The 24,175-nt window shown below is 49.1% G+C and overlaps 1 protein-coding gene across 6 annotated transcripts in view; it reads left to right on the forward strand.

Annotated features, from left to right (window-relative positions):
- The first annotated feature begins 3,863 nt into the window (after positions 1-3,863).
- LOC135103490 (transcriptional enhancer factor TEF-1-like) overlaps positions 3,864-24,175 on the forward strand; it is a 126,299-nt gene continuing 105,987 nt past the window's right edge. Inside the window, exons 1-2 of one of the 6 annotated variants that reach the window (XM_064009848.1) lie at positions 3,864-4,240; positions 8,610-8,764. In XM_064009848.1, the coding sequence (XP_063865918.1) occupies positions 8,632-8,764 (133 nt within the window). In that variant the 5' untranslated portion in view covers positions 3,864-4,240; positions 8,610-8,631. The remainder of the gene's footprint in view (positions 4,241-8,609; positions 8,765-24,175) is intronic. The other 5 variants (XM_064009849.1, XM_064009852.1, XM_064009850.1 and 2 more) reach the window with 5 other exon arrangements.

Raw genomic sequence — 24,175 nt, forward strand, 5'->3', positions numbered from 1 at the left:
GTGTGTGTGTGTGTGTGTGTGTGTGTGTGTGTGCGTGTGTGCTTTCAGGGGCGTGAGAGAGAATTTAATCCCCATTTGTAACAGAAACTACCTTATGTGTTACCGATCACACCAGAATATAGTCACCAAACAAGGAATCTCAGCCGTCATGCAATACAGCAGCGTGTTAAAGGTCACTCGTCTCTCAGCCACAGACTGGACTATACGTTATCTCTTTACGAACATGATATTGTTAAATTTAGTCACTCTGAGTCAAACCACGAATTTTTAATCTGTACATATATATATCTGCTGTGGCTAAGTTGACAAAACCATCTCATTATCACCTAGAGCTTCCAGAACATCCTTATAATCACTTTCATCTTATAAAACATATCACCATCACCACCAGTCGTCATCATTATTCTCTGGAGCATCCAAAACACCCCTACCATCACTTCCATTGTATAAAACACCTCACCATTACCACCAGTCACGCTCACTATCACCTCGAGCACCAAAAACATCCCCACCATCACTTCCATTGTCTGAAAACCTCACCATCACTTTTTTAACACTCCAGTCATCCCCACCACCCCATCCCCAGTGCATCAGTCACCTCACCATCACCTTAACACACCAATCACCCCCACTGTGACCTACATCAGCTCTCCAGTCATGCCCAGCGTCACTTCCCCAGCACTCGAACCACCTCTGCCATCCGCTCCCCAGCACTCCAGTCACCTCCACCACCACCTCCTCTCCCTCTTGAAGCAGCGGCAGATGGTAGGAGGCGTTCACCAGTAAAAATAAACGACAAATGAAACAGAATCCGTGACCCAACCAGTGTAAGTTGTCACATGAAAACTGATTCGAAAAGCCAACACATTAAACCTACCACCCACCCTTGCCTGCCTCTCTGCCTCCCTGCCTCCCTTGCCTTGAGCACCGCCTCCCTTCAGCCGCCGGTCGGTAAACACACACACACACACACACACACACACACACAAGCTCATGTTCCCGTCGCCTGCTCTGCTAATCGTGCCTGGCGTATGATGGCGCGATGGTCCCTCATGCAGGAGTTTGTTGTCAGTGTCAATTGTGGGGGGGGGGGGGTGTCTGGCGAGCACTCATACAACATTTCTAGGGATCTGTTCTTGCGTCGCAGTATTAATATGATGTTTATTTGTGTTATGACAGATTGACCGGGAGCTGCCAAGGGCCTGAGAGGCGAGGAGATGTCAGGAAAGAAGGAAGGAAGGGAGAGAGGATGACGGGGTGAGCCAGGCAGAGAGAGATTGTGAGTAAATAAACCTAAGAGACCTGTGAGTAATAAATCTAAGAGACCACGTGAGAGACAGAGAGATTGACATACACAGATACACATAGAAACAGATACACAGAGGCGGAAAGACAGGCAGACAGAGGGACACGCACAATGACAGAGAGAGAGAGAGAGAGAGAGAGAGAGAGAGAGAGAGAGAGAGAGAGCTGGATAAGGAAGAGGAGGAAGTTAAAACAGGAATACGTATCAGTACATTAAAACTGGGAAATACCGGTACTGTTGCGTCTCTCTCTCTCTCTCTCTCTCTCTCTCTCTCTCTCTCTCTCTCTCTCTCTCTCTCTCTCTCTCTCTCTCTCTCTCTCTTTGCAATCACTACCAAGTTATTTGGCCCATTTTTTATTTTATTTTTTTCTATTTACTTAACGGTTTCTGTATGTTCTTCTTAAGTATGGGAAGTTAAAGCCATCATGTAGTTTCCGTAGTTTAGGTGTGAAAACGTGTGGAATTGCTACGAGACATTTTCAAGAAGAGGGACGCTGGAACACCGGAGAAGCCGCAGAAAGCTAGCGGGGATACACATGGCATTAGTCACTGTATGACACGTACGCCCACCAGTTTCTGTCCATAAATTTATCTAATCTTAAAATTCCATATTGTACTGACTTGAACTGGGTGGCAGGATTGGCAAGAGACTATGTTTTATTATTATTATTATTATTATTATTATTATTATTATTATTATTATTATTATCATTATTATTATCATTATTATCATCATCATCATTATCATTATTATTATTATTATTATTATTATTATTATTATTATTATTATTATTATTATTATTATTATCATCATCATCATCATCACGTAGCTATTATTGTTTTGATTAAGTTGCACTGATCAAGAATGAGTGGAAGAATTATTGTGGGAGATTATAATGGCGATTATTTGGTTTCATAGAGTTGCTAGTGCTTTGACTCCTTTGCTCTGGGCTGGACTGGTGTCAGATTTTCCTAGACACATAAGTGGTGATGACTTACCCGTGATAAGAACGCAAGTGGTGTGTCAACATGATAATTGTTGCTACATTACACACCAAATCATCCCAAGTATTTTCCCAGCATGCCACTTGCTAGACACCGGTACGGTTTGTTTATATTATGGCTAGTTTAGGTTACTTTAACGTAAGGTAACCTAAGCGGTGGACTGGCTGTTTTATATAAGCCCAAATATTCAGTAGGACATGCAAAAGTGTATATATTTACCTTCGTATTTGCCAGTTTGTTTACATGTACACTTATCTCTCTTGATGCGTGCTAATATGGAACTCCGCGGCAAATTTATTCACTAACTTAAATCTATAATCATGTTGCGCACCTCATTCCTCTCCCTCCGTCACCGTCTTTCTATCCTTCGAACATTACTCTGTCATTCTGTCATTGTGTGAAGGGAGGAGAGTGTAAGAGTCCTCTCCTACATCTACTTCATCATTTCGTTAATGATTTACACTTGAGACAAAAGAAAAGTAAAAAGTTAAATAGATTCAATGCTTGTCAAAAGTTTTCATCATATTCAGAGCATTCGATTAGTTTCCCTCCTTCGTGACCTTCTATACGGGGAAAAACTTGAGATCCGATCGCCCTCCTCTCAGAATGGTGACGTGCTGGGGTGAGAGGATGGCGTGGGCGTGGTGGGCGTTAGTGGTGTAGTGGGGGCGAGGTGGGCCTGTTTCTTTGTGGTGGTGAGGTGGGGATGAGCAGGGAGGTGGTGTGTTGTGGAGGGCTGGGAGAGAGACGTGGTGGGGTTGTGAAAACTGTGATTGAGGCGAGGTGGAGTTGTATGGTTGTGATGGTGGGCTAGGGGTGAGAGGTGGGCCTTGTAGGGTGAGCTGGTGTGGTGTGGTCGGGGTTCGGTGGGCCCGGTAGGGTTGCAGGCGAAGGTGTGGTGGCGGGAGGTGGTGGACGGCTGGCCTCTTCAGGTATAGTCAGACTCAGAGGCTACCCTGTTGAGTTGCCGCTCCTCGCCAGACGTTCACCATTTCCCGCACTTCCCTGACAACCTTATGGACCCGTGCACTGTTCTTGCCTCACTAATACTCAAAATACTATGCTTTATCGCTCGTACTATTACAGAAGCAGCTGATGTTGTTGTGTAGGTGATATGCAGGTAATTGTGTAGCCAGAGTCATAGGGTTAGTGGCTCGTTTTAACGCATCTTGCGCCTCCTCTCCTTCCTTCTCTCTCCCTCTCCCTCCATCAAAGTCTTCCCGCTCGCATGTCTGGTCCAGGTGAAGTTAACATTATTAACCCGTGCACCAGCTAGCAGCATGGACCCCTCACCTGCACGGCCTCGCCTCGTGTGACCACTAATAAGGATGATGCTCAGAGGACTAGGCGAGCGACGGTCACCCCAGCCCGCTCGCTCCCCCGGCCTCTCCCCCTCCCAATCCCCCCGCACCAGGAAGAGTTGGCGGAGGTGGAGGTTTTGCACAATTGTTCATCATTTGTCTTGTGTCATTCACGAAGCCGATGTCTTTGTAGTTGTTCGAGCTGAGTTACGTCTTTGGTTACCGAGACCCGTCGCCAATCGAGGGAGGGAGGAGCAGGAACAATTGTGCCGGGAAACAGGAACTGGCATCGCGGGGAGTAGTAGACACGAACTAATAGTGGCCGACGAGGTTAGTTCACGTTAAGCGTTGACGCGGAGGAGTGCTGTGCGGGATTTACCTCTAACTCTGGTGCTCTTGGTTTTCGTGTACCCAGAAAAAACCAGTGATCGAGTTGGGAATCAGTGTCGGTCAGTCAGGAGAGGACCGTAGTGTAGGGAGTGAGTGCGCGGATCACCTCGGTGGCGTGGATTTTTCCCAAGGATTAATTTTATAACTCGTGGAGGAGTTGACGGAGGGAAGTAACAGTTCGGAGTGTTGGCAGACCTCTCCTGCCAACACTATCCACACGCCCGTTTTTTTCTCACTGGTAAGTTGAACATTTTGGGTAGGCTAGTATTTTCTTCCTACTTGTGTGAGTGTACGAGGGCGGCGGGAGTATTATGTGTGTGTGTATGTGTTTGTGTGTGAGTGAGTTTGTGTGTGTGTGCAGGCGACTGGCCACGCTACTCACCCCACCTGTCTGAAGCTACCTGGCTGAGGCTACCTGGTTTGACTTCGCAGCCCAGCCAACCAACCAACACTCAGTCACTTTTCAAGATTCAGCCACCCTTGTACCGCCGCGGCGCCAGCATGACCAACACACTCCATTGCCCAGGACGTGAAAAGGCACTCAATAACCTTCCTCCATTAATTCGCCTACTCTGTTTCCCTACTTTCCATTGATGGAGTCACGTCAGCTGTGCGGGTTGGAAGTTGTGAGCGGCGGCGGGGTGCAGGGTGGTTATCGCCGCGTCCCTGCTATCGCGGTAACCTTAGGAATACGGACTGACGCCATGATAACAGTGACGCTGGTAACTCCGAGGCGGCACATCCCGGCTACGTGTTCTGGCTGTCAACAAGAGGCGGGAGGAAGGTGGAGATGGCCTGTGGGTGCCCTGGCGACCTGGTGGGTGGGCGGCGTGTCGTGTGTTTGGGTAATGGGTCAGCCAGCGTGCAAGGGTCTAAACCATCTCCATCTGGGGCCACGGTGGAGTCCTGCAGGCGGGGTGAACGCCCTGTGAACGCCCACTGCCTCTGTTCCTCCTCCTCCTCCTCCTCCTCCTCCTCCTCCTCCTCCTCCTCCTCCTCCTCCTCCTCTTCCTCGTCCTCCTTGTGTGACCTTTTACGGGGATGCACGAAGCAGAAAAAATAGATCAGTGTCCACGTCGCCGGAGCCTGGACGTAGTCAGCCAACCCCGCGTTTAGCGACGACAAACAACAACTTAACTCGTTATGTGATGTCGATATTGAATAGGACAAAGTTGCGGCCGCACTATTAGAAGTTTGGGAGCTCTTAAAATAGTCTTGTTGGCGTGGAAATGTTGTGCAAAGCGGATGACGTTTTGAATCGACTCAGCTGACGCGTGAAGCGGCGGGGAAGAAAGTGCATGTCAAGGAAGTGGGAGCATGTGGCGAGCAAGGCAAACACTGCACCTAACACAGCCTGAAAGCACGAGGGTGTTTGGACGCCGCTTGAAGCTCTCAATCAGGAAAGAAGCTGGACACCTGGCGGAGAAAGAAAAAAGAACAAAGCACCATAATGGCTGAGGACGGGAAGGTGGAGGTGGCCCTCCTGGCCGTGGCGGGCCGCCGACCGTGGCCCGATGGGCTGTCCCGCACTTCACTGGCGCCTTGGCTTGGCCTTTGCTCCTTTCGCGCCATCGCCTTCCGTGGTCGTGTGGGAGCGAGGGTCGAGGCTGAGGCTGTTCCTGGTGCAGCGGTGCCGCGCCAGGAGCGGCCCGTTAGTTTTATCGATGAAAACGTTACTCGGCGATCATAAGGCCAGCGAGTGCTTTGCTCCGTCGGGTCCGCGGGGCATTGATTTCCTTAATCCATTACTGAATGCTGTCTTGAATCCCTAAATACTCATCTCACTCTCCCCTCCATTCTCTCTCTCTCTCTCTCTCTCTCTCTCTCTCTCTCTCTCTCTCTCTCTCTCTCTCTCTCTCTCTCTCTCTCTCAGCGTGAGATACGCAAGACTTCCTTCGTTTATTGAACACGAAGACTACAAAACACAGGGTTATTGGAGCGTCAGGGACTGGGGAAGGGAGAGTGAGGGCGCCAGGGAGGCAGACGAAGGGTGGAGGAGGAGGGGCGCCTGGTCTTGTCTCAATTGGCACTTGGGCAGCGACATTAGCTAGGGCAGCGTCGGGCCGGTATAGATTTCCGACAAGCGGTGCTCCTCGATGTAAATAATAACATCGATTTACATGTTGGTGCATCACTAAAACGCCGCGTACAAACCTTCGCCTCTTTCTCTTCAGTCGCTCATCCGACATTGGACGATTTTATAAATTGAGGCGCGAGTCCCGGCATCGCTCAGAACCCATAAAGTATCAGGCAGCGCCCCCCTGCAGGCTGTAGTCTTGTCCCAAACAGAAAGAAACAGGGCGGGGCGGTGCGGGAAACCAGGAGTCGAGATTGCAATATGAGCTTGGATGACGCAATAACGGGGTTCGATACGCACTGGAGGGAGTAATAAAAATGAAGAAGAGAGGACGCTCTATAATGCCGTGTTTCAAATTATTGTGGAAGGGCAAATATTTTCCGCTCTGTTAAGTTTATATGATGAGATGAAGGGGTTTATTGAGAGGCGCGGCTCCCTGCTTTGCCCGCTAAGGCACCGTGCGCTTCACAAACCCTTCTTCTTCGCCCGGAGTAAATAATGAGAGGCGACCGGTAATGTAAGCTTTGGCGTGGCGGTGCAAAGCTCGCCGTGCCGGGGCCCTCAAATTAGTGCGATGGGGAGTGGCCATTGGAGGCTGGCGGGACGCGGCGGCGGAAGCGGGGATTAAACACGGAGGGAAAGGAAAACTACCCATAATGAAATCAGCCTTTATGATGCCATGTTTCACTCACAGATGGCGTGAAAACGAGCGCGAGCGATTTGGAGAATACTCATAGATAATTGTTACACGTCGTGGTGCCTTTGAAGGAGAAAGATAAAGTTACAGCAGCGCACAGAGTAGGTAAATTCTCATTAGTGTGTGTTGGGGGCAGGTTCAGGGGGCAGGTTTTTGCGAACCGAGAGCTGTTCTTCACAATCAATAAATTTGTCTTTGGGCAATGCTTCCGTGGAGACCCGCCACGCCCCTGTCCTCCGGGTGCTGTGTGCTGCCACCGGTCACACCAGGCAACGATACCACACAACACTGACGCCACTCAGCACAGCACAACACGCTATAACACCACACAACACATTACTACACACCACCACATCATACAGTACTAGCACACCACCACTACCACACCACAGCACTACAACCCTAGACCTTCTGGCACGCATCTACCCATCCCACCCCACAGTGATGGGAGGTGAACACCTTTGTTCACGTCCCACGCCTATCACCACGCCCACCATTCTCCACCACGCCCTCAAAACTCGATACTGTTCTTCCCTTTCTTGCATACTTGACATCCCCCTTACAAAATGCACTCCACTCTATCCCCACCGCATCGCCACCCCTTCTCCACCTTTCTAAGTTCTCCACCACACCCTTAACCTGTTCACCACATCTATCACACCAAGTTCAAGCTCTTATCACCCGTTATTCCACCTCACTCATCCACGCAGTCCTACATTGATACGGTTGAGTGGAAGTTTAGGTCACAAGCAAGATGTTAGGTTCGCTTCTCGTGTGGCGGGAGGGAGGAGTGTAGGTTTTGTGGCAAGTAGAAGGGCGTGTCATAGACCGAGGGAGTTGAAGACGGTAGCGTAGTACCCATCTTTATCCTTATTTTAGTTTAGTGCTTTAGATTTGCTAGTTTTCAAGTCGTGTAATGAGCAAAGTTACTAATATACCAACTACACATTATTTAAGTATAGTCAGAGGCAAAGTTCTAGCATATCACAATCGCTGGCACTGTATTTAACATTTTTCCTCATTATTAAGCCCACTGAACTGCTGACAGTCTTACAAAGTCCGACGACTGAGAGAACCTTAGCAGATCAGAGGTCTTAGTATTGACGGAAAACACTACAAAGAATGCCAAGTAAGAGCTTAAGTCACTCCACAAAAAAAAAAAAAAAAAAAAACACACATGGCTGTATTTATTTATTTTTTTCCTCCATTATCTTAGACGTTGCAGCCTCCCTCACGAGCCACCCTTGCGCCATGAGATGCTGGGGCTGGGGGAAAGAGGGGGTAGGGTCAGGGGAGGAGGGTGTTGCACTTGTACTTACTGCCCTCCCCCCCACCATCCTTGCCTCCTCCCAGAGCAAGGTGTCCTCCATACAGAACCTGTTGTGGGCCGGGGAAACTTCTACGTAGCTGCCCTGGGAGGTGTTTCAAAAGCGTTATTTTTTTTCTTTATTTTTTTTCTTGTTTTCCACGTGGGGTTAATGCGTTGATTCCTCAGCCCTCACTGCCATGGACAAAATTTAGGTGATGATGGTCAGAAATATTAGTAGTAATGATGATGGTAATGCGGTGATGATAATGAGGACGATAGCAATAAGTGGTAGTGATTCTTATTGTTTTTTCTCTTTTCTTCATTATTATTATTATCATTATTATTATTATTATTATTATTATTATTATTATTATTATTATTATTATTATTATTATTGTTATTATTATTATTATTATTATTATTATTATTGTCATCATCATCATCATCATCATCATCATTATCATCGATATCATCATTATCGTTATTGGTGTTCTATTATCACCATCATCCTTACTGTTACTCAGCGTCATCGCGGTTCCTGGTGCCATGGTCGCGCCAATCCCCGCCGACCAGGAGGTGACAGCCGCATCGCGCCGCGGGGTCCCTCGTGAAAATTGCAGCGATGCACGTCACCAATCCACCAAAGAGCCGCCTCCTCAAACCACAAGCGCAGGAACCGGTAAGAGGCGACCGCACCAATGCTAAAAACCTCGCCGCGCCCGTGCCTGACTCCCAGCAGCGCCTCCGCCACCGCCGCCCGCCGTGCTGCTCCCGCCGTGGCCTCGCTGCGCCGGAAGATTTAGACCGCAATCTCGCCCTCCACCCCCGAGGACGCCTTTATTGGACAGCATTATGCAAACAACTTCATTCTTTCCCCGCACCGATCGGGAATTGCCGGAGTGATGGCGCACGTCGGGTCGCCGCGCCGCCTTATGGGACCTCGTACGGGGCCTCTAGGGCGCCGCGACATGGGCGGGCACGGGAGAGGGCGGTTAATTTATAGAGATGCGAATTTTGTCATGGGTATACAGAATGTGGAGATGAGAAGCCAAGGGGAATGTGAAGAGGTGGTGACGGTTGTGAGAGAAGGCTGAAATTAGGTCGTTGGAGGTTAATATGAATATAAAACATTTAAGTTACAGCAGCAGACTGAGAGAAGCGTGGGCGTGATGGATGCTGCCTCCCGTGTAGTCGTTCTAATATTGTATTGGTGAATGTATTACCGCTTAAAAGAAAATGATGGTAAATAAATAAATAAATAAATAATAATAATAACAGTAATAATAATAATAATGGTAATAATAAAAAATATATAATAATAATAATAATAATAGTCCTTGGACTAGTTGGGGCAGCATGCGGTGCTTCATTCGCTCATAAAATCCATCCAGGTATGAAATTAATTACTCCAGTCAGTATTGTTCCTGGGCGACGGTGGCGGCGAGGGGTTAGGGGACGCACCCCGTGGCGGCGTGTATGGGAGGCCCTGAGCGTTAGGCGAAAAGTGAACCTGTGCTGAGAGGGTGTGATGAAAGACAGCGCTGAGAGGGAGAGGGGGGTGAGGGAGTGGTTCAGTCCCAGGAGTACTGGAGGGTAACTAGTACAACCTGCTAGCGTCTCACCGCATGCTCATTACCATAGTAGTTTTTTTTAAAAGAGCCTGTTTACGTAACGCGCCGACCCCTCCCACACACACGCACGTCAGGGCGCCAGGCGAGTAGTAGTAGTGGGCTAACTGTAGTGGAAGTGTGTAGTTTTTTACCCACCCCCTCCCCAGGCTGGCCCTCCCTCTTCCGTGCCGCCCGCCGCCGCCGCCGTCCCCACCGGACGGCTCGTGAGCGCCTGGGTCCCGGGGTGCCGTGCGGTGCTCCGGGACACCGTGACTCTGCTCTCAGGTGTGTAAGTGGGAGGGAAAGAGTGGAAGAACTGGCAACACTGCGGCTTGCAAGCCAATGTAACCAGTTTATTTATTGTGGGCGAGTGAGCAAGGGAGCGTGTCGGGACGCAGGTGAGCAAGCCGCCCCTCCTCCCCCGGCCTTTGTTTACACCGGTCCCGCAGGACACTGCTCAGCCCTGTGACGTCGTCAAAATTTCATTCCCTGTTCCCTGTTCTTTGTAGTTAAATCGGTGTGGCTCGAAGCGCTGCTCTGTAAAGTGCGTAACCCAGATTTAGAAATAGCTTTTACGCACGGCAGACTCTCCTTCCGTCGCCTCCACCACCACCGCTAACACCGCCGCCGCTGCCGCTCTTGCCGTTCATGTCGCCGTCACTCTTATTTATCGCAGCCTCATTTTTATTTGATTTAAATATGTGATCACTGGTAGGGCGGCGGACAAAACGTCGGTGTGTGATCGCTCGCGTCAACAAAAAGTAGTCCGTGTTACCCGCAGGCCGATTTCTCACTGCTGATTAACACCGCTCGAATCTCCAAGAACAAACACTGCGGGCCAAAGACGTTAAATTTACTCTGGATTAACCACGACGCCACCTTGTCTGGCGCGAGTGTTACCTGCTGGCCGGCACGTGTTGCGATTACGGGGAGCACCTGCGGCGGGTTTTCCTGAGTCATGGGGGGAAATGTGCGGCGTGAGGAGGCGTGGGTGTGGAGGGTGTGTGTGGCGGTGAGCGGTGGGTGTGGGCGTGCGTGTCGGTGAGCAGTGGGTGTGGTGTGCGGTGGTGGTGAGGGTGAGGGTGAGGAAAAGGAGTGGGTGTGAAAGTTAGGAGGGTGTGTGGTGGCGGTGAGGGTGAGCAACAGTGGGTGTGGAGGGTGTGTGGCTGCGGTGATTGCGTCGGCGAGGCGGTAGGTGGTCCTGGTGGTGGTGCGGAGAGGCTACCGCGTGGAGGTAGAGGAAGTGGAGGAGGGCGCTAGAGGGAGGCGGGGAGGCGGCCTGTGCATGGTGGCAAGGGTTCCCTGGTACTGAGAGCAGGTTTGCGTCCCTCACCGGCCGCCCGAGGCTCCTGGGGCAGGGTGGCCGATGGACGCCTCTGTGATCTTGCTGCCTCTCGCCGCCGCGGGTGCTCGCCCTCCCTCATTACCATGCCGTCATTGTCTGGGGCTGAGTCATCGTAGCGGTATAATGTAGGTGAGGGATGAGGTCGCCCCTGGAGGGAAGGGTGAACAGGCTACATTATTATTAGTCTTTTTTTTTTTTTTCTAGTTCGTGTGAAGTGAGACTTTTTATTGGCAGGGAATTTAAACCTCATTATGGTAACAACAGTGGTCATGGCCTTGGTGGGGCGAGGTGCGGAGGGACGTGTTGCTGGTCCTCTGTGACGCGCATTTCTGATTATATACTCGTGTGTGTGTGCGTGTGTGTGTGTGTGTGTATATATATATATATATATATATATATATATATATATATATATATATATATATATATACACACACACACACACACACACACACACACTTAATTTATTCCTGTATTTATTTATTCACGTAGCTTTTAATTGGGCGGCACCATAGTGAGAGTGGCGGCGCATCATTTGCCGTGCAGTCCGTGCCTTATGTGTCTCGCTCAGTGAGAGTTTGTATACTTTTTCGAAGGGAAATGTATCCCTTCTTCCCCCTGTCCGCCTCCCTTCTCTCCCTCACGCCCCGCGTCCCTTTGAGAGCGTCTCCCTGATGTAATATTCATGATGTTATGATTCAGCGCCGTTTCAGCTGTTTTCACACCGATTTGCTTTCGTGTTAGTTGTCCATCTTTTGCCTCTAAACACTGACTGCCGCTCGGGGCCGCCATGGACTGCAGCGGCCGACGCGATGGGGAAAAGATTTACTTAACATTATTGTCCAGCGTTCTGTTGAGAGGATCCTCTTAGGAATGGACGCCATGGATTCGTGTTCATTCTGTTTGTTTGTGTTAGTGTGTACTACTTTTCCACCCTCCTCTCCCCCAGCCCCGACCTCCTCCATGTCCCCTTCCAGCCCCCTTCCATTCAGCCGGGCTCTCCCTCGCCTCCTCCCCTCGTCCCTTGGTCCAGGCAGCGATCGGCCGTTTGATAAGAGCGAGTGAACAGGTGATGGGGAGGTGATTGGACTGCTGTTTTGGTGGCGTGGCTTGCCCGGCGTGGCGTGGCTGGGGGGAGTTCCCGACGGCGAGGGGGCCAGTAGTGTAAGGTGGGTGGGTGGGGGATGTGCTGAGTCAGAGTGCAGGATTAGGATGCAGGATGGCCTAGAGGTGGTGGTGGTGCGGGTGGTGGTGGCCGGTGAAGTGTTGAAATACCTGTTTGTCTGGGATTGTGGCGGCGAGATGCGGTGTGGTGACGGTGGTGCTGGTGGAGGCGATGACTGGTGGTGATTGTGTGATTGTGTTAATGTACCAGCGTGGTGAGGGACTTTCCATACTGGAGGAGAATGTAAGGAAGTTGTGCAAGGCTTAATTTTGCAGCTTAGCGTAACTGGTGTAGTGGAGAAAATAACTGCCTGGCGGAGAGCACGACATTGACTTAAGAATACTCACATATCCCCTAACAATCAATCCTCCTACGGCACTTGCATCGGGGAGCTCTAAAGGGACGGCACAAGTCATTGCAAAGGCGTGACTCAAAAAAAATCTGACGAGCCTAACAAAGTGAGCCATTCAGTAATATAAATATCACATCTTCTAAGCCTCACAGAATTGCAACAGAAATTAATACCGGCATTATGGGTCAAGAACTTAATAGATGAATAGATGGATAAATAAAAAGTGACGGCGGTGGTTTTCAGGGTAGAGGAAGTGGTGAGGGTGTGGCAGTGTTTGTGTATGTAGTGGTGGTGGTTGTAGTGCTTGTGTGGTGTGATACTTATAACATAGCTGTAGTAGTGATGGTGGTGGTAGATGGTCGTGGTGGCTGTAGTGGTGATAATGTGGTGGTTGTAGTAGATAGTTTTGTGGTGGCGAGTGGTGGTTGTGGAACTAGAACAGTGGAAAGAAAAAAGTGGAGGAGTAATAGTACATGTGGTGCTTGTGTGGCGGAGTAGGTAGGACATTGAATAATAACAATAAAAAAAGTGAAATAGAAAAAAAAAATGCGGACAAGAATAACGATGATTTCCCGACGGTGCCGCGCCACATACACACAGACACACACACACACACACACACACACACACCCTCGCTCTTGGCGCTGAATTCCGGATAATTAGATAATCTTTGAACGGCGGAAAAATAAAACTGTAAACTGGAAAGTCATGAGATAATGCCACTTACACCCGATTGCTCGCTCAGCCCATTTGTTGTCCCCGTTAGCTAACCCGGCTTGGCCTCAGCTCCCACCCCTCCCCACCGCGCCGCCCGCCCGCCCGCCTGCCCGCTCCCCGCTGCCCGCCGCTGGCCCTTGCTCCCAAGCCCCTACACAGCCACAGCCTCTCAGTGAAGGCAGGTCACGTCGTGTTAAGGCTATTGTTACCTCTCCTTGTCTGATTATATTTATTTTTGATTGCGTAAGGTGAGAGATTACTGGATTGTTTTCAGGTTAATGCAATTGTGTTTGAGTAAGGACGACAGACGGATAGGCTGAACAGACCGATTTGCTTCTCTCGCTCTTGCTCTCACAATCCCATTGGCGGGAAACTGTGTGTGTGTGTGTGTGTGTGTGTGTGTGTGTGTGTGTTGATGTGAAGCATCGGCGGAGATGAATCATGGTACTGGAGTTTGCAGAATTATTTTTTATTTGATATTTCCAGTTTGTTTATCATGTGCCCTTCTCCCTCCTCCTCCTCCTCCCACATTATTATTATTATTATTGCAGGGATGTCAGCGTGGTACATAGGATATTATTATTATTATTATTATTATTATTATTATTATTATTATTATTATTATTATCTTTGTTATTATTATTATTATTATTACTACTACTACTACTACTACTACTACTACTACTACTACTACTACTGCTTCTATTACTGCTACTACTTCTGCTGGTGTGTGTGGTGTGCTGCGGGGCGTGGAGTGTGGCGGAACAGACAGTGGTGATGGCGATGTGTTGCCGGGATTTGCTGCTTTAGTCCCGGATGTCCGTGGGTGTGGTGTGCGGCGCTGCAGTGATACAAGTAACCCTCCCGCACGCTACATTGACGAGTCTTATGTGAAATCTGTCGTGAATGGTTGTGATGTCGCTGTTTCCTTAGTTTGTGTGTGTGTGTGTGTGTGTGTGTGTGTGTGTGTGTGTGTGTGTGTGTGTGTGTTCTCAACATGTATTTGCTCTTATAGTTATGATGTTATCGGATAAAGAAAAATAAATAAATAAATAAAAATCTAGATATAATTCGTATTGTTAAATTAATTAGAATGAGCTTGTTAACTTGTTTTCTCGAGCAAGTGTAACTCGTATACTGTTGTAACGTCTCTTCAATCTTAATAAATAAATTAATAAAAAGTTGTATTGCATGTATATATATAGTTTTGAAAGACACAACTGACAATATACCAAGTATTCAAACATTTTTACTGACCGTAGTTTAATTTCTTCTCAGTTAAATCAGGTAGTGAGAAGAAAATAATAAAATAATGACAAATGGAAATAACTAAATAACCGGTATTCTGTTACTAGCATTCAGACGGTTGAGGAAAGTGATTAAGGCGAGGCGGCGAGGACAGGGAAGTGTTGTGAGGCTGATAGCGTTGTGTTGGTGGCGAGGCGAGGACGAGGCGGGGGGTGATAACCAGGCGGTGTGTTGCACGTGGCGAGGCGAGGGCATGGCTATGGGTGATGGCGTGTGTTGCTCGTCGTGAAGCGTGGACGGGAAATGTTTTGAAGAGGTGATATGGAGTCGTGTGTCGTGGAGGCGGTGTGTTCCTCCCCGAGTCAGCAGCGGGGGACGGTGGGCGGTGGGTGGTGCAAGCGGTGAGTCAGCGTGGGCCTTGTAGCGTAACAGTGCGTGTGGCAACTAAGACGTGATGAGGCAATGTGGCAGCAGCAGCAGCACCAGCAGCCGTGTGTGCAAAGCTGGCAACCCTGCACGGTGTGTGTATGTGTGTGTGTGTGTGTGTGTGTGTGTGTGTGTGAAAGTGACACTGGCAACACTGTATGTATGTAATGTAGAGGCGACACTGAGGCTGGCAATACTGCACAGGAGGCTGATGACACTCCGAGGTGGCAACACTGACTAGCTCTCACTCTCTCTCACACACACACACACACACACACACATGGAATCACTCACGCCAAGAGATTGACGAAACAAAGGCAACATTATACAGGTTTTTGAAAAGTTAAAGAAAATGAGAGAAGGAAGTTGGATTTATGTGGAAAGAAGATACCGGAGAGTCCCGTTGGGAGAACTAAAGTGTTGGAGTCAGACTATATAAACTTGTTACACTCAAGCTTCATCCTCCCGCTCCTCTCACCTGATGGAAGTTTTGAACACCAACTTAAGAGTAACCTAATCTTAATCTGTGTAATGCCAGTAACGAGATTTGTGTGTGTGTGTGTGTGTGTGTGTGTGTGTGTGTGTGTGTGTGTGTGTGTGTGTGTGTGTGTGTGTGTGTGTGTGTGATACAGCCTTGCCACGGTTCAGATTCATCCCTCTATTAGTATCACAATGCATCATGACCTTAAGAGAAAAGAGTAAAGGGACCAGGGAGGCTTGGATGCACAGAAAAAAAAAAAAAAAAAAAGTGGGGAGTGGAGAGGGGAGAAAAAGTTGAACCAATTACTATACCCAGGAAGAACACTGGTGCTCGTGGTGACAGACTCCATAGGAAGCCCAACTCACAGGTGAAGTTATAACAACTAAACGGCTTCAAGCGAAGAACCATAGCACACACACACACACACACACACACACACACACACACACACACACACACACACACACTTGGCACACATTCCTCGCACGCCCCGGCAGGTTGTCCCGGTGTGGCTGGCCCTTGGGAGGTTTAAAGGTCGGTCTGAGTCTGTGTGCGGCTCTTTTGTGTGGCAGGGGCCGTGATCGCCTTGTTTTTGTTGACGCCAGGCCGGCCGTCGGGGCTTCATCCCAGCCACTGACGAGAATCCCAAACGAAACCTGGCTGCAGGAGGGTGGTGGGAGCTGAGAAATAGGTGTCACGAGAGAGAGAGAGAGAGAGAGAGAGAGAGAGAGAGAGAGAGAGAGAGAGAGAGAGAATCTGGCAGGAACAATTTACATATTGCCTCAGTTTTAGCGCCTCGCACTTTCAGAGAAGGAAACAAGCCACCCTTGACAGACGCCGTTCAGCTGGACACACCCACACCATGATCCACACTCCCACCACACCCCCGCCGGCCTTCACCAGGACCCACCCCATCCCTCTGCACCCTACTGGAACCCTCCCCAACCCCCACACACGCACCCCACTCAGGAGGCCTCGCTGGGGACGACGTGCTGTGACGGTAGGGACGAGTACGGTCCTCTAGGGGCCGCTGGCAACCCCTCAGCGGCCAGGACACAAAAGGCAGGAGTTGGTGGCCGTTACAGAGGACCTGGGGGGGTGGGTGTTAGAGGGGGAAGTGTTGGGGGGGGGTAAGGGAGTTTAAACGAGCGTCGCGCAACGATTCCTCTCCCATCCTGATGCTTTGAAGGCCTTGTACGGGGCGTGGAGGTGTGGGTTGTGGTTGCCTGCTGCCCAGACGCTACGTGAAGCTGGGAAATTACGCAGACGCTGAATTTGTTTTTGTGGGAAATTCATGAGTGTGGAAACCGTGAGTCGTTGCTATTCATCCAGAACATCACGTTTCTAACTCCCCACTCCTCCTCCCCCACACTCCCTCTCTCTCCCTCCAGTCAGGAAGAAGCTTCTAACTGTAAATCCCGTATTTTCCAACCGGTGAGAGGGAGGGAGGCGGAAGAGAGGGACGTGTGGTGGTGGTGGTGGGTACTGGTCGCGTTATGAGCACATGAATACGAGGCTCAGGGACGCGCTACTGATACCTGGAAGGAGCTTTGCCGTGGGAGCCTCCAGACCAGACCAGACCAGACCAGACCAGACCTGCAGGCGACACTCACCGGGGATACTCGTGTGTGTGGACTCCGGGTGGCGAAAGTGATCGTGTTTCTGAGGTGATGGCGCCTTTTTATTTTTTTATTTTATTTATTTATTTATTTATTTATTTTCAGTGACAGTTAAAAATATATACATCGTATCGTTATGTATTATTATCCGGACTTGACTTACTGCTGCCGCTGTTGCTGCTGAGAATATAAATAATAATGATGGCCAAGTGGTGAAAGTTGTAGTTCGTGAAGGTTATGGTTTCTTTGAATAAGTGACTCATTATTGTTATTGTTGTTATTCTTGTTTTCACTACTGCTGTTACTATTAGATACTACGACTATTACTTCTATACTACTACTACTATTACTACTACTGCTACTATGATAGGGACGACCATTGCTACTACTACTATTATATACCACTACCACTACCACCGCCACTCCACCACCATCCCATTTAACCCAGTGATCCCCGCTGCTGCCTTGCCGTGCTGCTGGCCCACCTGTCCCCGCGCCTCACCTTTCCGTCTCCCACGCGTCCTCCCCAAGTGGGATCGCAGCAGCTTTTACATCACCTCATGTTTTTGTGTTGCGTCACACTCGACAGGTGTGAGGAGGGAACACGGCTGAGCTCCGCGTAACTAGGTCGTGACGTCACGTGGGTATAATCATGGCGTACTTGGCTTTGGTCGCACTGGGTTCGTTTGTTTGGCGAGGAAGCAGATGAAAGACTCGGGCCGCGCCAGGCCCACGGCTGGAGGGGCCTGCTGTCCTTGGGGCACGGGGTTGGGATACGCCGTTGCTTCTGCAGCAGAAATCTATAGTTCAGTGAATGGGGCTGCGGGGCGAGCGTGTTCCGGGAAGCTGGTGTCCCGCGCAGGGCCCGGGCTGGTGGAGGGTGCGAGGGGCGCAGGAGGGAGTACACCTGCGGCGGAGAGCAGGTGGCTATAGAGCTTAATATTGATGTGAGGGGATGATGCAGCTGCACAGCAGATGACTGGAACCCGAGGAGCAGCACGGGTGAGACGTGACGGGCCGCGGCAGGGATCCCCGTGCACCGCAGCTGACGTCACACGTAGCGAGGGCCGAGGGTCAGCGAGTGTTACTTCCCAGAAATTGGTGGTTGTGAGAGGCCCAGGCTCGGGGATGGTCGTGTTGCCGCCGTGGCAGACAGACGCTATGATGTACTCGAGCTCACTATAATAGCCACGCCGCCACAAAAAAAGAAAATACTGATAACTTTCCTCAGAATAATGATGTCTTCCAGAGTTCCGGGAACTTGTTGTGTCATATTATAAGTGTGCGGGGTGATCGCGCTGGCGGCGTTGGACTGAGGTTGGGGCAGGTTGGCTGGCTGGCTGAGAGGGAGTCGAGGAGCGGCGCGTCACTGATATAAACAAAGCCCAAGGCTCACTGGTGGCGATGATGGCAACCTAACAGAGAATTTACGACAGCGGGAGTCTGGCAAGCCCGTCCCTGCCCAGTGTAGCCTAACTAAAATGCATCGTGACGCTGCCTTATTCAGTCAAGCTCTGCTGAAGGCAAACATCTTTTACCGCAGCGAGAGGCAAATGTATCTCAAGCTTCACCAGCACCTCCGCAGGCTGCAAATGAGTCAGCGGAAAGGTAAAAACGAGTCCCGCGGCTGCTTGATTCTCCGGTGGCCAGTGGCGGTGCGGCGGCGGCGGCGGCGGCGAGGCCCGGTGGGGGAAGCGGCGGTGTTGCGTCAGTCAAGTAACGGGGCGCCGCGGCTGACGAGCGCTGTCTGAATCATTGACTTTCGAGTAACCTTGATGCCATTGTTATTTTGTCTGAGACTGTGGTGTTGACACTGATGTGTTAGTGTGTTAGTCTTGTGTTTGTAGGCAACCCACTTGGCGGCGCAGAGGGTGGTATTTTTTTATTTATTTATTTATTTTTTTTCTGGGTGTGCAAGCACGATGTGGGCAGCCTCGGCACTGTCCCTGAGACGGTCCCTGCGGTGCGCCGTGCCGGGCTGAAGTCTTCAAAGGTTTCGGAGCCTCCACGCCACGCTCTGACCACATTGCCACGCTGCATCGCAAAGGTCCGGCGTGAGGCTCCAGCCGCTGCCGCACGTGCACCACAGGGACATGAGTGTCACGGGCGTGACTCATTTTCACACCATGTCGTTGGTCGAGGTTCAAGTTTTCGTACATTTTTCGCTCCTTCTTTGTAGTTTTGACGGGAAAGTGACCAAGGTGAAATGTAGCCCGAACCCAACCCGCCATGCTCCCCCTTCCTCCATCTTGCATCATTTATTACTGGTGCACGCGACGCGGTGGGTTATTTTTGCGGTGGGTGACGATTTATTGCGCTTGTAGTGTTTTGGTCGTGTTGTCAGTGGGTCGCGCCCTCCCCCGGGCTGTCGCGGCCACCCCGAGTATCGGTTGTTTTGGCCGGGGACGCCCATTGTGGCGAATTCTGGTGCGGACGTCAACACGTATGAGTAATGGCTCTTTGTGGAGTCTCGCCGCCCTCAACTTTCCTTGTCCCCAAAGAAGAAAACAAAAGGACGAAAATCACCCGCAAGTCTTTCATTATCGCATATAAATCCATCGTTTTTTTAACACAAGTCATTACTTAGTGTGTGGACTCAGTGTGTTGAGGACCCCACTGGTGGCATGACTGGCATACTTGCACCTCCACTTCAGCATTCCTCTACCTCGTGCCACTGCTGACTTCGCGGGCTGACATAGTGCTGACCGCTCGGAATCCCAAACTGTGTGCTGACGTGATGTGGCCCCGCGGCTGATGTGGCGGCGCTGACGGTGTGGTGTGTCTGAGGGCAGTAAAGAGGGCCCATAAACACGTGTGGGGAGGGAGCTTTGGCCGGCGCTAATAAGCCTTCAGTCACTAATGCACGAGGCGACCGTCAGGCAAAGGCTGATTATATGACCGCTGGACACATGACAGGACGGCAGTGTGTGTGTGTGTGTGTGTGTGTGTGTGTGTGTGTGTGTGTGTGTGTGTGTGTGTGTGTGTGTGTGTGTGTGTGTGTGTGTGTGTGTGGCACTTTGAAATACTGAAGGACTTACAGTTTATAGGTTAACACACACACACACTCTGTACCGTCATGTGTGGACTCCAAGTATTACAACACTGAAAAGAAGATATCACACAACAACTTTGACCTTTGCGTGCTTGCTTGCTTGGTGCCCTTTCCCTTCACTTCATGTAGCACCGGAGCTTCAGGTCGCATAAACAAACGTTCGCACCGGAAACGTTCTCACCGGCCTGAGCTTCTCCTTTTGATCTCTGGAAGCACATCAGTGGGATCCAGTACTCTGTGACACACTTCGGACACTTCGGTCATCATAACCTACGTCCCTGTCACCTGAGAGTCGTTAGGTCGCCTCTGATCACCTTGTTTTTTCCGTTATCTCTGCTTCTGATTTAATTTACTCTCCCTGTTGTTATAGTTGTCGTTGTTCATTTTGTGGATGGTTGGGAGGTGCTGGTGTTGGGTACAGTGTGTGTGTTTGTGGGGACTTGAGTCGTAGAAGTGTTGGAATGGTTCGTGCAATGCTGCGGTGGTGGGATGGAGGTTGTGTTGTGTTGTGTTCAGGTGTTGGGATTGTTGCCTCGTTGCTTGGTTAGGTTTGTTGTTGATGGTGGTGGTAGTGTTATTGTTGGTGTTGCTTCTGCTGCTTCTTCTTATTTGTCATGAACTCGTTACTTAAATTGCAGAACCATGAATATTCTCTCTCTCTCTCTCTCTCTCTCTCTCTCTCTCTCTCTCTCTCTCTCTCTCTCTCTCTCTCTCTCTCTCTCTCTCTCTCTCTCTCTCTCTCTCTCTCTCTGTTGTCATACAGGCGTGAAGGCAGGAACAAGGATTGAAAAACATAAAGGATGTGCTAAAACCTTGACAAATAAAAAGAGGCGGGTGGCGAGTGGAAGCCCGGGAGGGAATGAGAGCAAAAGTAAACAACACCACGTGGTCCGTCCGCTCTTCCGTCCTGCCGCTTTTGTTGACACTCGGTTAGTTCGCCTTTTCGTCACGTGCTGAGTGGCGCTGCTTGTCCTCGCCATTCTCTGGGGTCTGGAGAGGTGGGGGGGAGGCGGATTGTGGGATAGGATGACGAACTTTACGTGCAGTTGCAAATAATTCTTGGAAGTCATATGAGAGGATTACTGGGAAGATGAAGAAAATGGTGAGTAGGTAAGAAAGGGCTGTGGGGGAGGAGAGAGAGCAGGAGGGTAGGTAGGGAGGGTATCTGGTCAAACAGGTAAGATTTCAGTAAGGAAAATAGTTTCACCTGGATAGTCCCGGGAATTTCCCCCCCTAGTGATCCTGCGTCCACACCTGTGCAGGGAAAATGTCTCCTCTTCACCTGTCCCTGATCCTCACTCTCATTAGTCCGGGTCCCCTCGCCCGTGTCTGGTTCGCCTCACCACGGCCGCCCCGCCTGGCCTTGACGCATCACGGAGGAGGTACAGTTGGCTGAGCTGGACGATCTGAGATAATTGCGTCCATTCTACACTTAATATTTTACTGAATTTAACTTGCTTTCTTTTTGCTCAACTCATAGCTACTACCTGGACTTGACGCATCACGAAGACACCTGACTGAGCCTGACTGGAGAATTTACGATAATGACAAGCATTTCATACTTAACGCTTTGCCGAATTTATTTTTATAATGCACAAATGTAGCACCGGGTAATGTTTTCTTTCTGTGATCGTGATGGAGTCTAGTTCCTTCCATTTATAACTCAACACTAGCTGGAGTGAGACCTTGAACTGCTAAGTAATGACAGGATGACACTCATTACTTCGTGTGAGGAACTCTAGACAAATTGTTTTACGGCGCAGACACACACACACCAATAGTCACCACAAACCTTGAACTAAATAATTTTTCATCTGTTACTGCTGCCTTTCCTTACTCTGATTTACACCAGACTATTTTATAAAGGTAGAGAAACCATAAAAAGACAAAAGTTTAAGTCCTCGACTACTTTTACCATAAATAAAATATAAGTAGCTGTTTTACATTTATCATTTATTTTATATATTTGTATTGTATTTATATTTTATTTTATTCATTTATTCGTCTTTTATTTATACTCTGCTATAATACCATAGAGATAATATATGTTATGCAGTCCGACATCCTCACCAAATCATTTTATTAGCACAAGAAGCAACGACAGTCAGTGTTAACATTTCACCTCAGCGCGCAAAGGTGACGCTCAAGTAATCACGGCGGGATCCACGGCGGCTCTTGTCCAAATCTGGGCAGCGCTTCGTGTCCGGGGAGCGAAGAGCGAAGGCAGCGGCAGATCAGGCGTCAGGGGGCCGAGGGGCGCTGCGAGTGGCCGAGTTTGCTGATCGTGAGGGAAGTCCAGGTGCGAGTGGAGGTCAGTGAGGTGACAGGTGGAGGTCAGGCAGGTAACGAGGCAGGTGGGTAAGTGGGTGAAGGAGAAGGAGGGAAGGGAGGGAGCGATGGAGGAGAGAAGGAAAGAAAGAACAACGTATGAACACCAAAGATGTTTATCATGCGTGCTCCTTCAGCCTTCCTCGCTCCCTCCCTCCCTCCCTTCTTCCCTCCTTGCCTGCCCCCCACTCTCCCTCGTTGTCTGATAGAGCACCTGTGGAAGGAAAATAACAGACTGAAGAAGGAAGGGTTTGCAGGAAACTTTATGGATGGAGGCATTAGAGAGAGAGAGAGAGAGAGAGAGAGAGAGAGAGAGAGAGAGAGAGAGAGAGAGAGAGAGAGAGAGAGAGAGAGAGAATAACGGCACTCTAATAGTTAGGTAATTCAGTCTCTCAACATTTGTTCAGCTTTCAGGGCGAGCATTGTTTTTGTATCCTCTTGCTTAGTGTGAATAGAATATAAATAGAAGGTGGTGGCGGTGGTGGTGCTTCTGCTCCCCTTGCGCTGCTTCCGTCTCCTTTTCCCTTTCCTCCCTGTCGTCGTTCCTCTCATCCTCTTCCTCTGCGTAGAAATGGAGAGAGAGGAAGGGAGATGTCGTGGTAAGTCCTCTTGCTTTACCAGTACAGGCTAGAGGGGCAGTGCAGGGGCAGGGTGACACACATTACTTCATATGAGCAACACTAGACAAATTTTAAGCTGCATATATTTGGCAGGGGACAGTACGATCACTACCTCTGTTACTGTTACCTCTCGATGCCCTAAACTTACAGCAAGCCATTGTATAAAACTGTAGAAACTTTGTATTAACCCAGCCTTGTCTATGGGGGCGCTCACTCATCTTGGAAGGGGAAAAGTTGTGACAGTGGAGCCACCTAGCGGGACGCGGGTGGTGCAGCAGCGGGCAATAGGCGGGAAATATACTAAATCTGGCCTCGCCCTTCAGTGTGAATGTGGCCGCTGATGGATGCAGGTGCTGCCCCGGCCACCTGACTTATGTGGACTAGAATAGCACAGTGGAGGGTAATTTATGCAAGCAGAATATATTTCCATTCATTAATTGTTGGAGGGTCGGTGTGTGTGTGTGTGTGTGTGTGTGTGTGTGTGTGTGTGTGTGTGCGTGCGATGTTCTGTCCCCTCCTGCAGCATTGCGCCACCCATCGGTGACAATTAACATTTCTAAATCAGATCTTAGTTGATTTACGTACTACGGTTATGACTTGATCGTCGATTTTTATTGATTTATTTGCTATTTATTTGTTATTGTTTGTTTGATTTATTTATTTACTCACTTGCATTTAATTTTTAAATTTTATTTTATTTACTCATTTTACTTAATTTACTTGATTACCATATTTACCTTGTTTGTTTAATAGATTATTTAATTTTATATCATTTTTTATTTTATTTTAATCCATTAATTTTATCATTATTATTAATATTATTATTATTATCATCATTTATTTATTTGTTTAATTATTTTTTTTTGCCCAGCGATCATATCCCAGATTTCTCTATTTTCTTAGAGATTGTCTGATTAGTTACAGAACATTCGTAAGTCAGTCAAGTAATATAGTAAGGAATAATGTTATTGAACCCTTTGTTCTTTGTTAAGGGATCATGTTTCTCTATTTCTTCTTTTTTTTTTGACGAGTGACTCAGAAAGTGAAGTAATGTAATGCAAAGAAAATGGTTAGGAAACCTATATTTTTTTTCTTTGTGACATTATTCCTCAGTTACGTATTTTTCA

Source organism: Scylla paramamosain, chromosome 9 (assembly GCF_035594125.1).
Source record: "Scylla paramamosain isolate STU-SP2022 chromosome 9, ASM3559412v1, whole genome shotgun sequence".
NCBI classification, from domain to species: domain Eukaryota; kingdom Metazoa; phylum Arthropoda; class Malacostraca; order Decapoda; family Portunidae; genus Scylla; species Scylla paramamosain.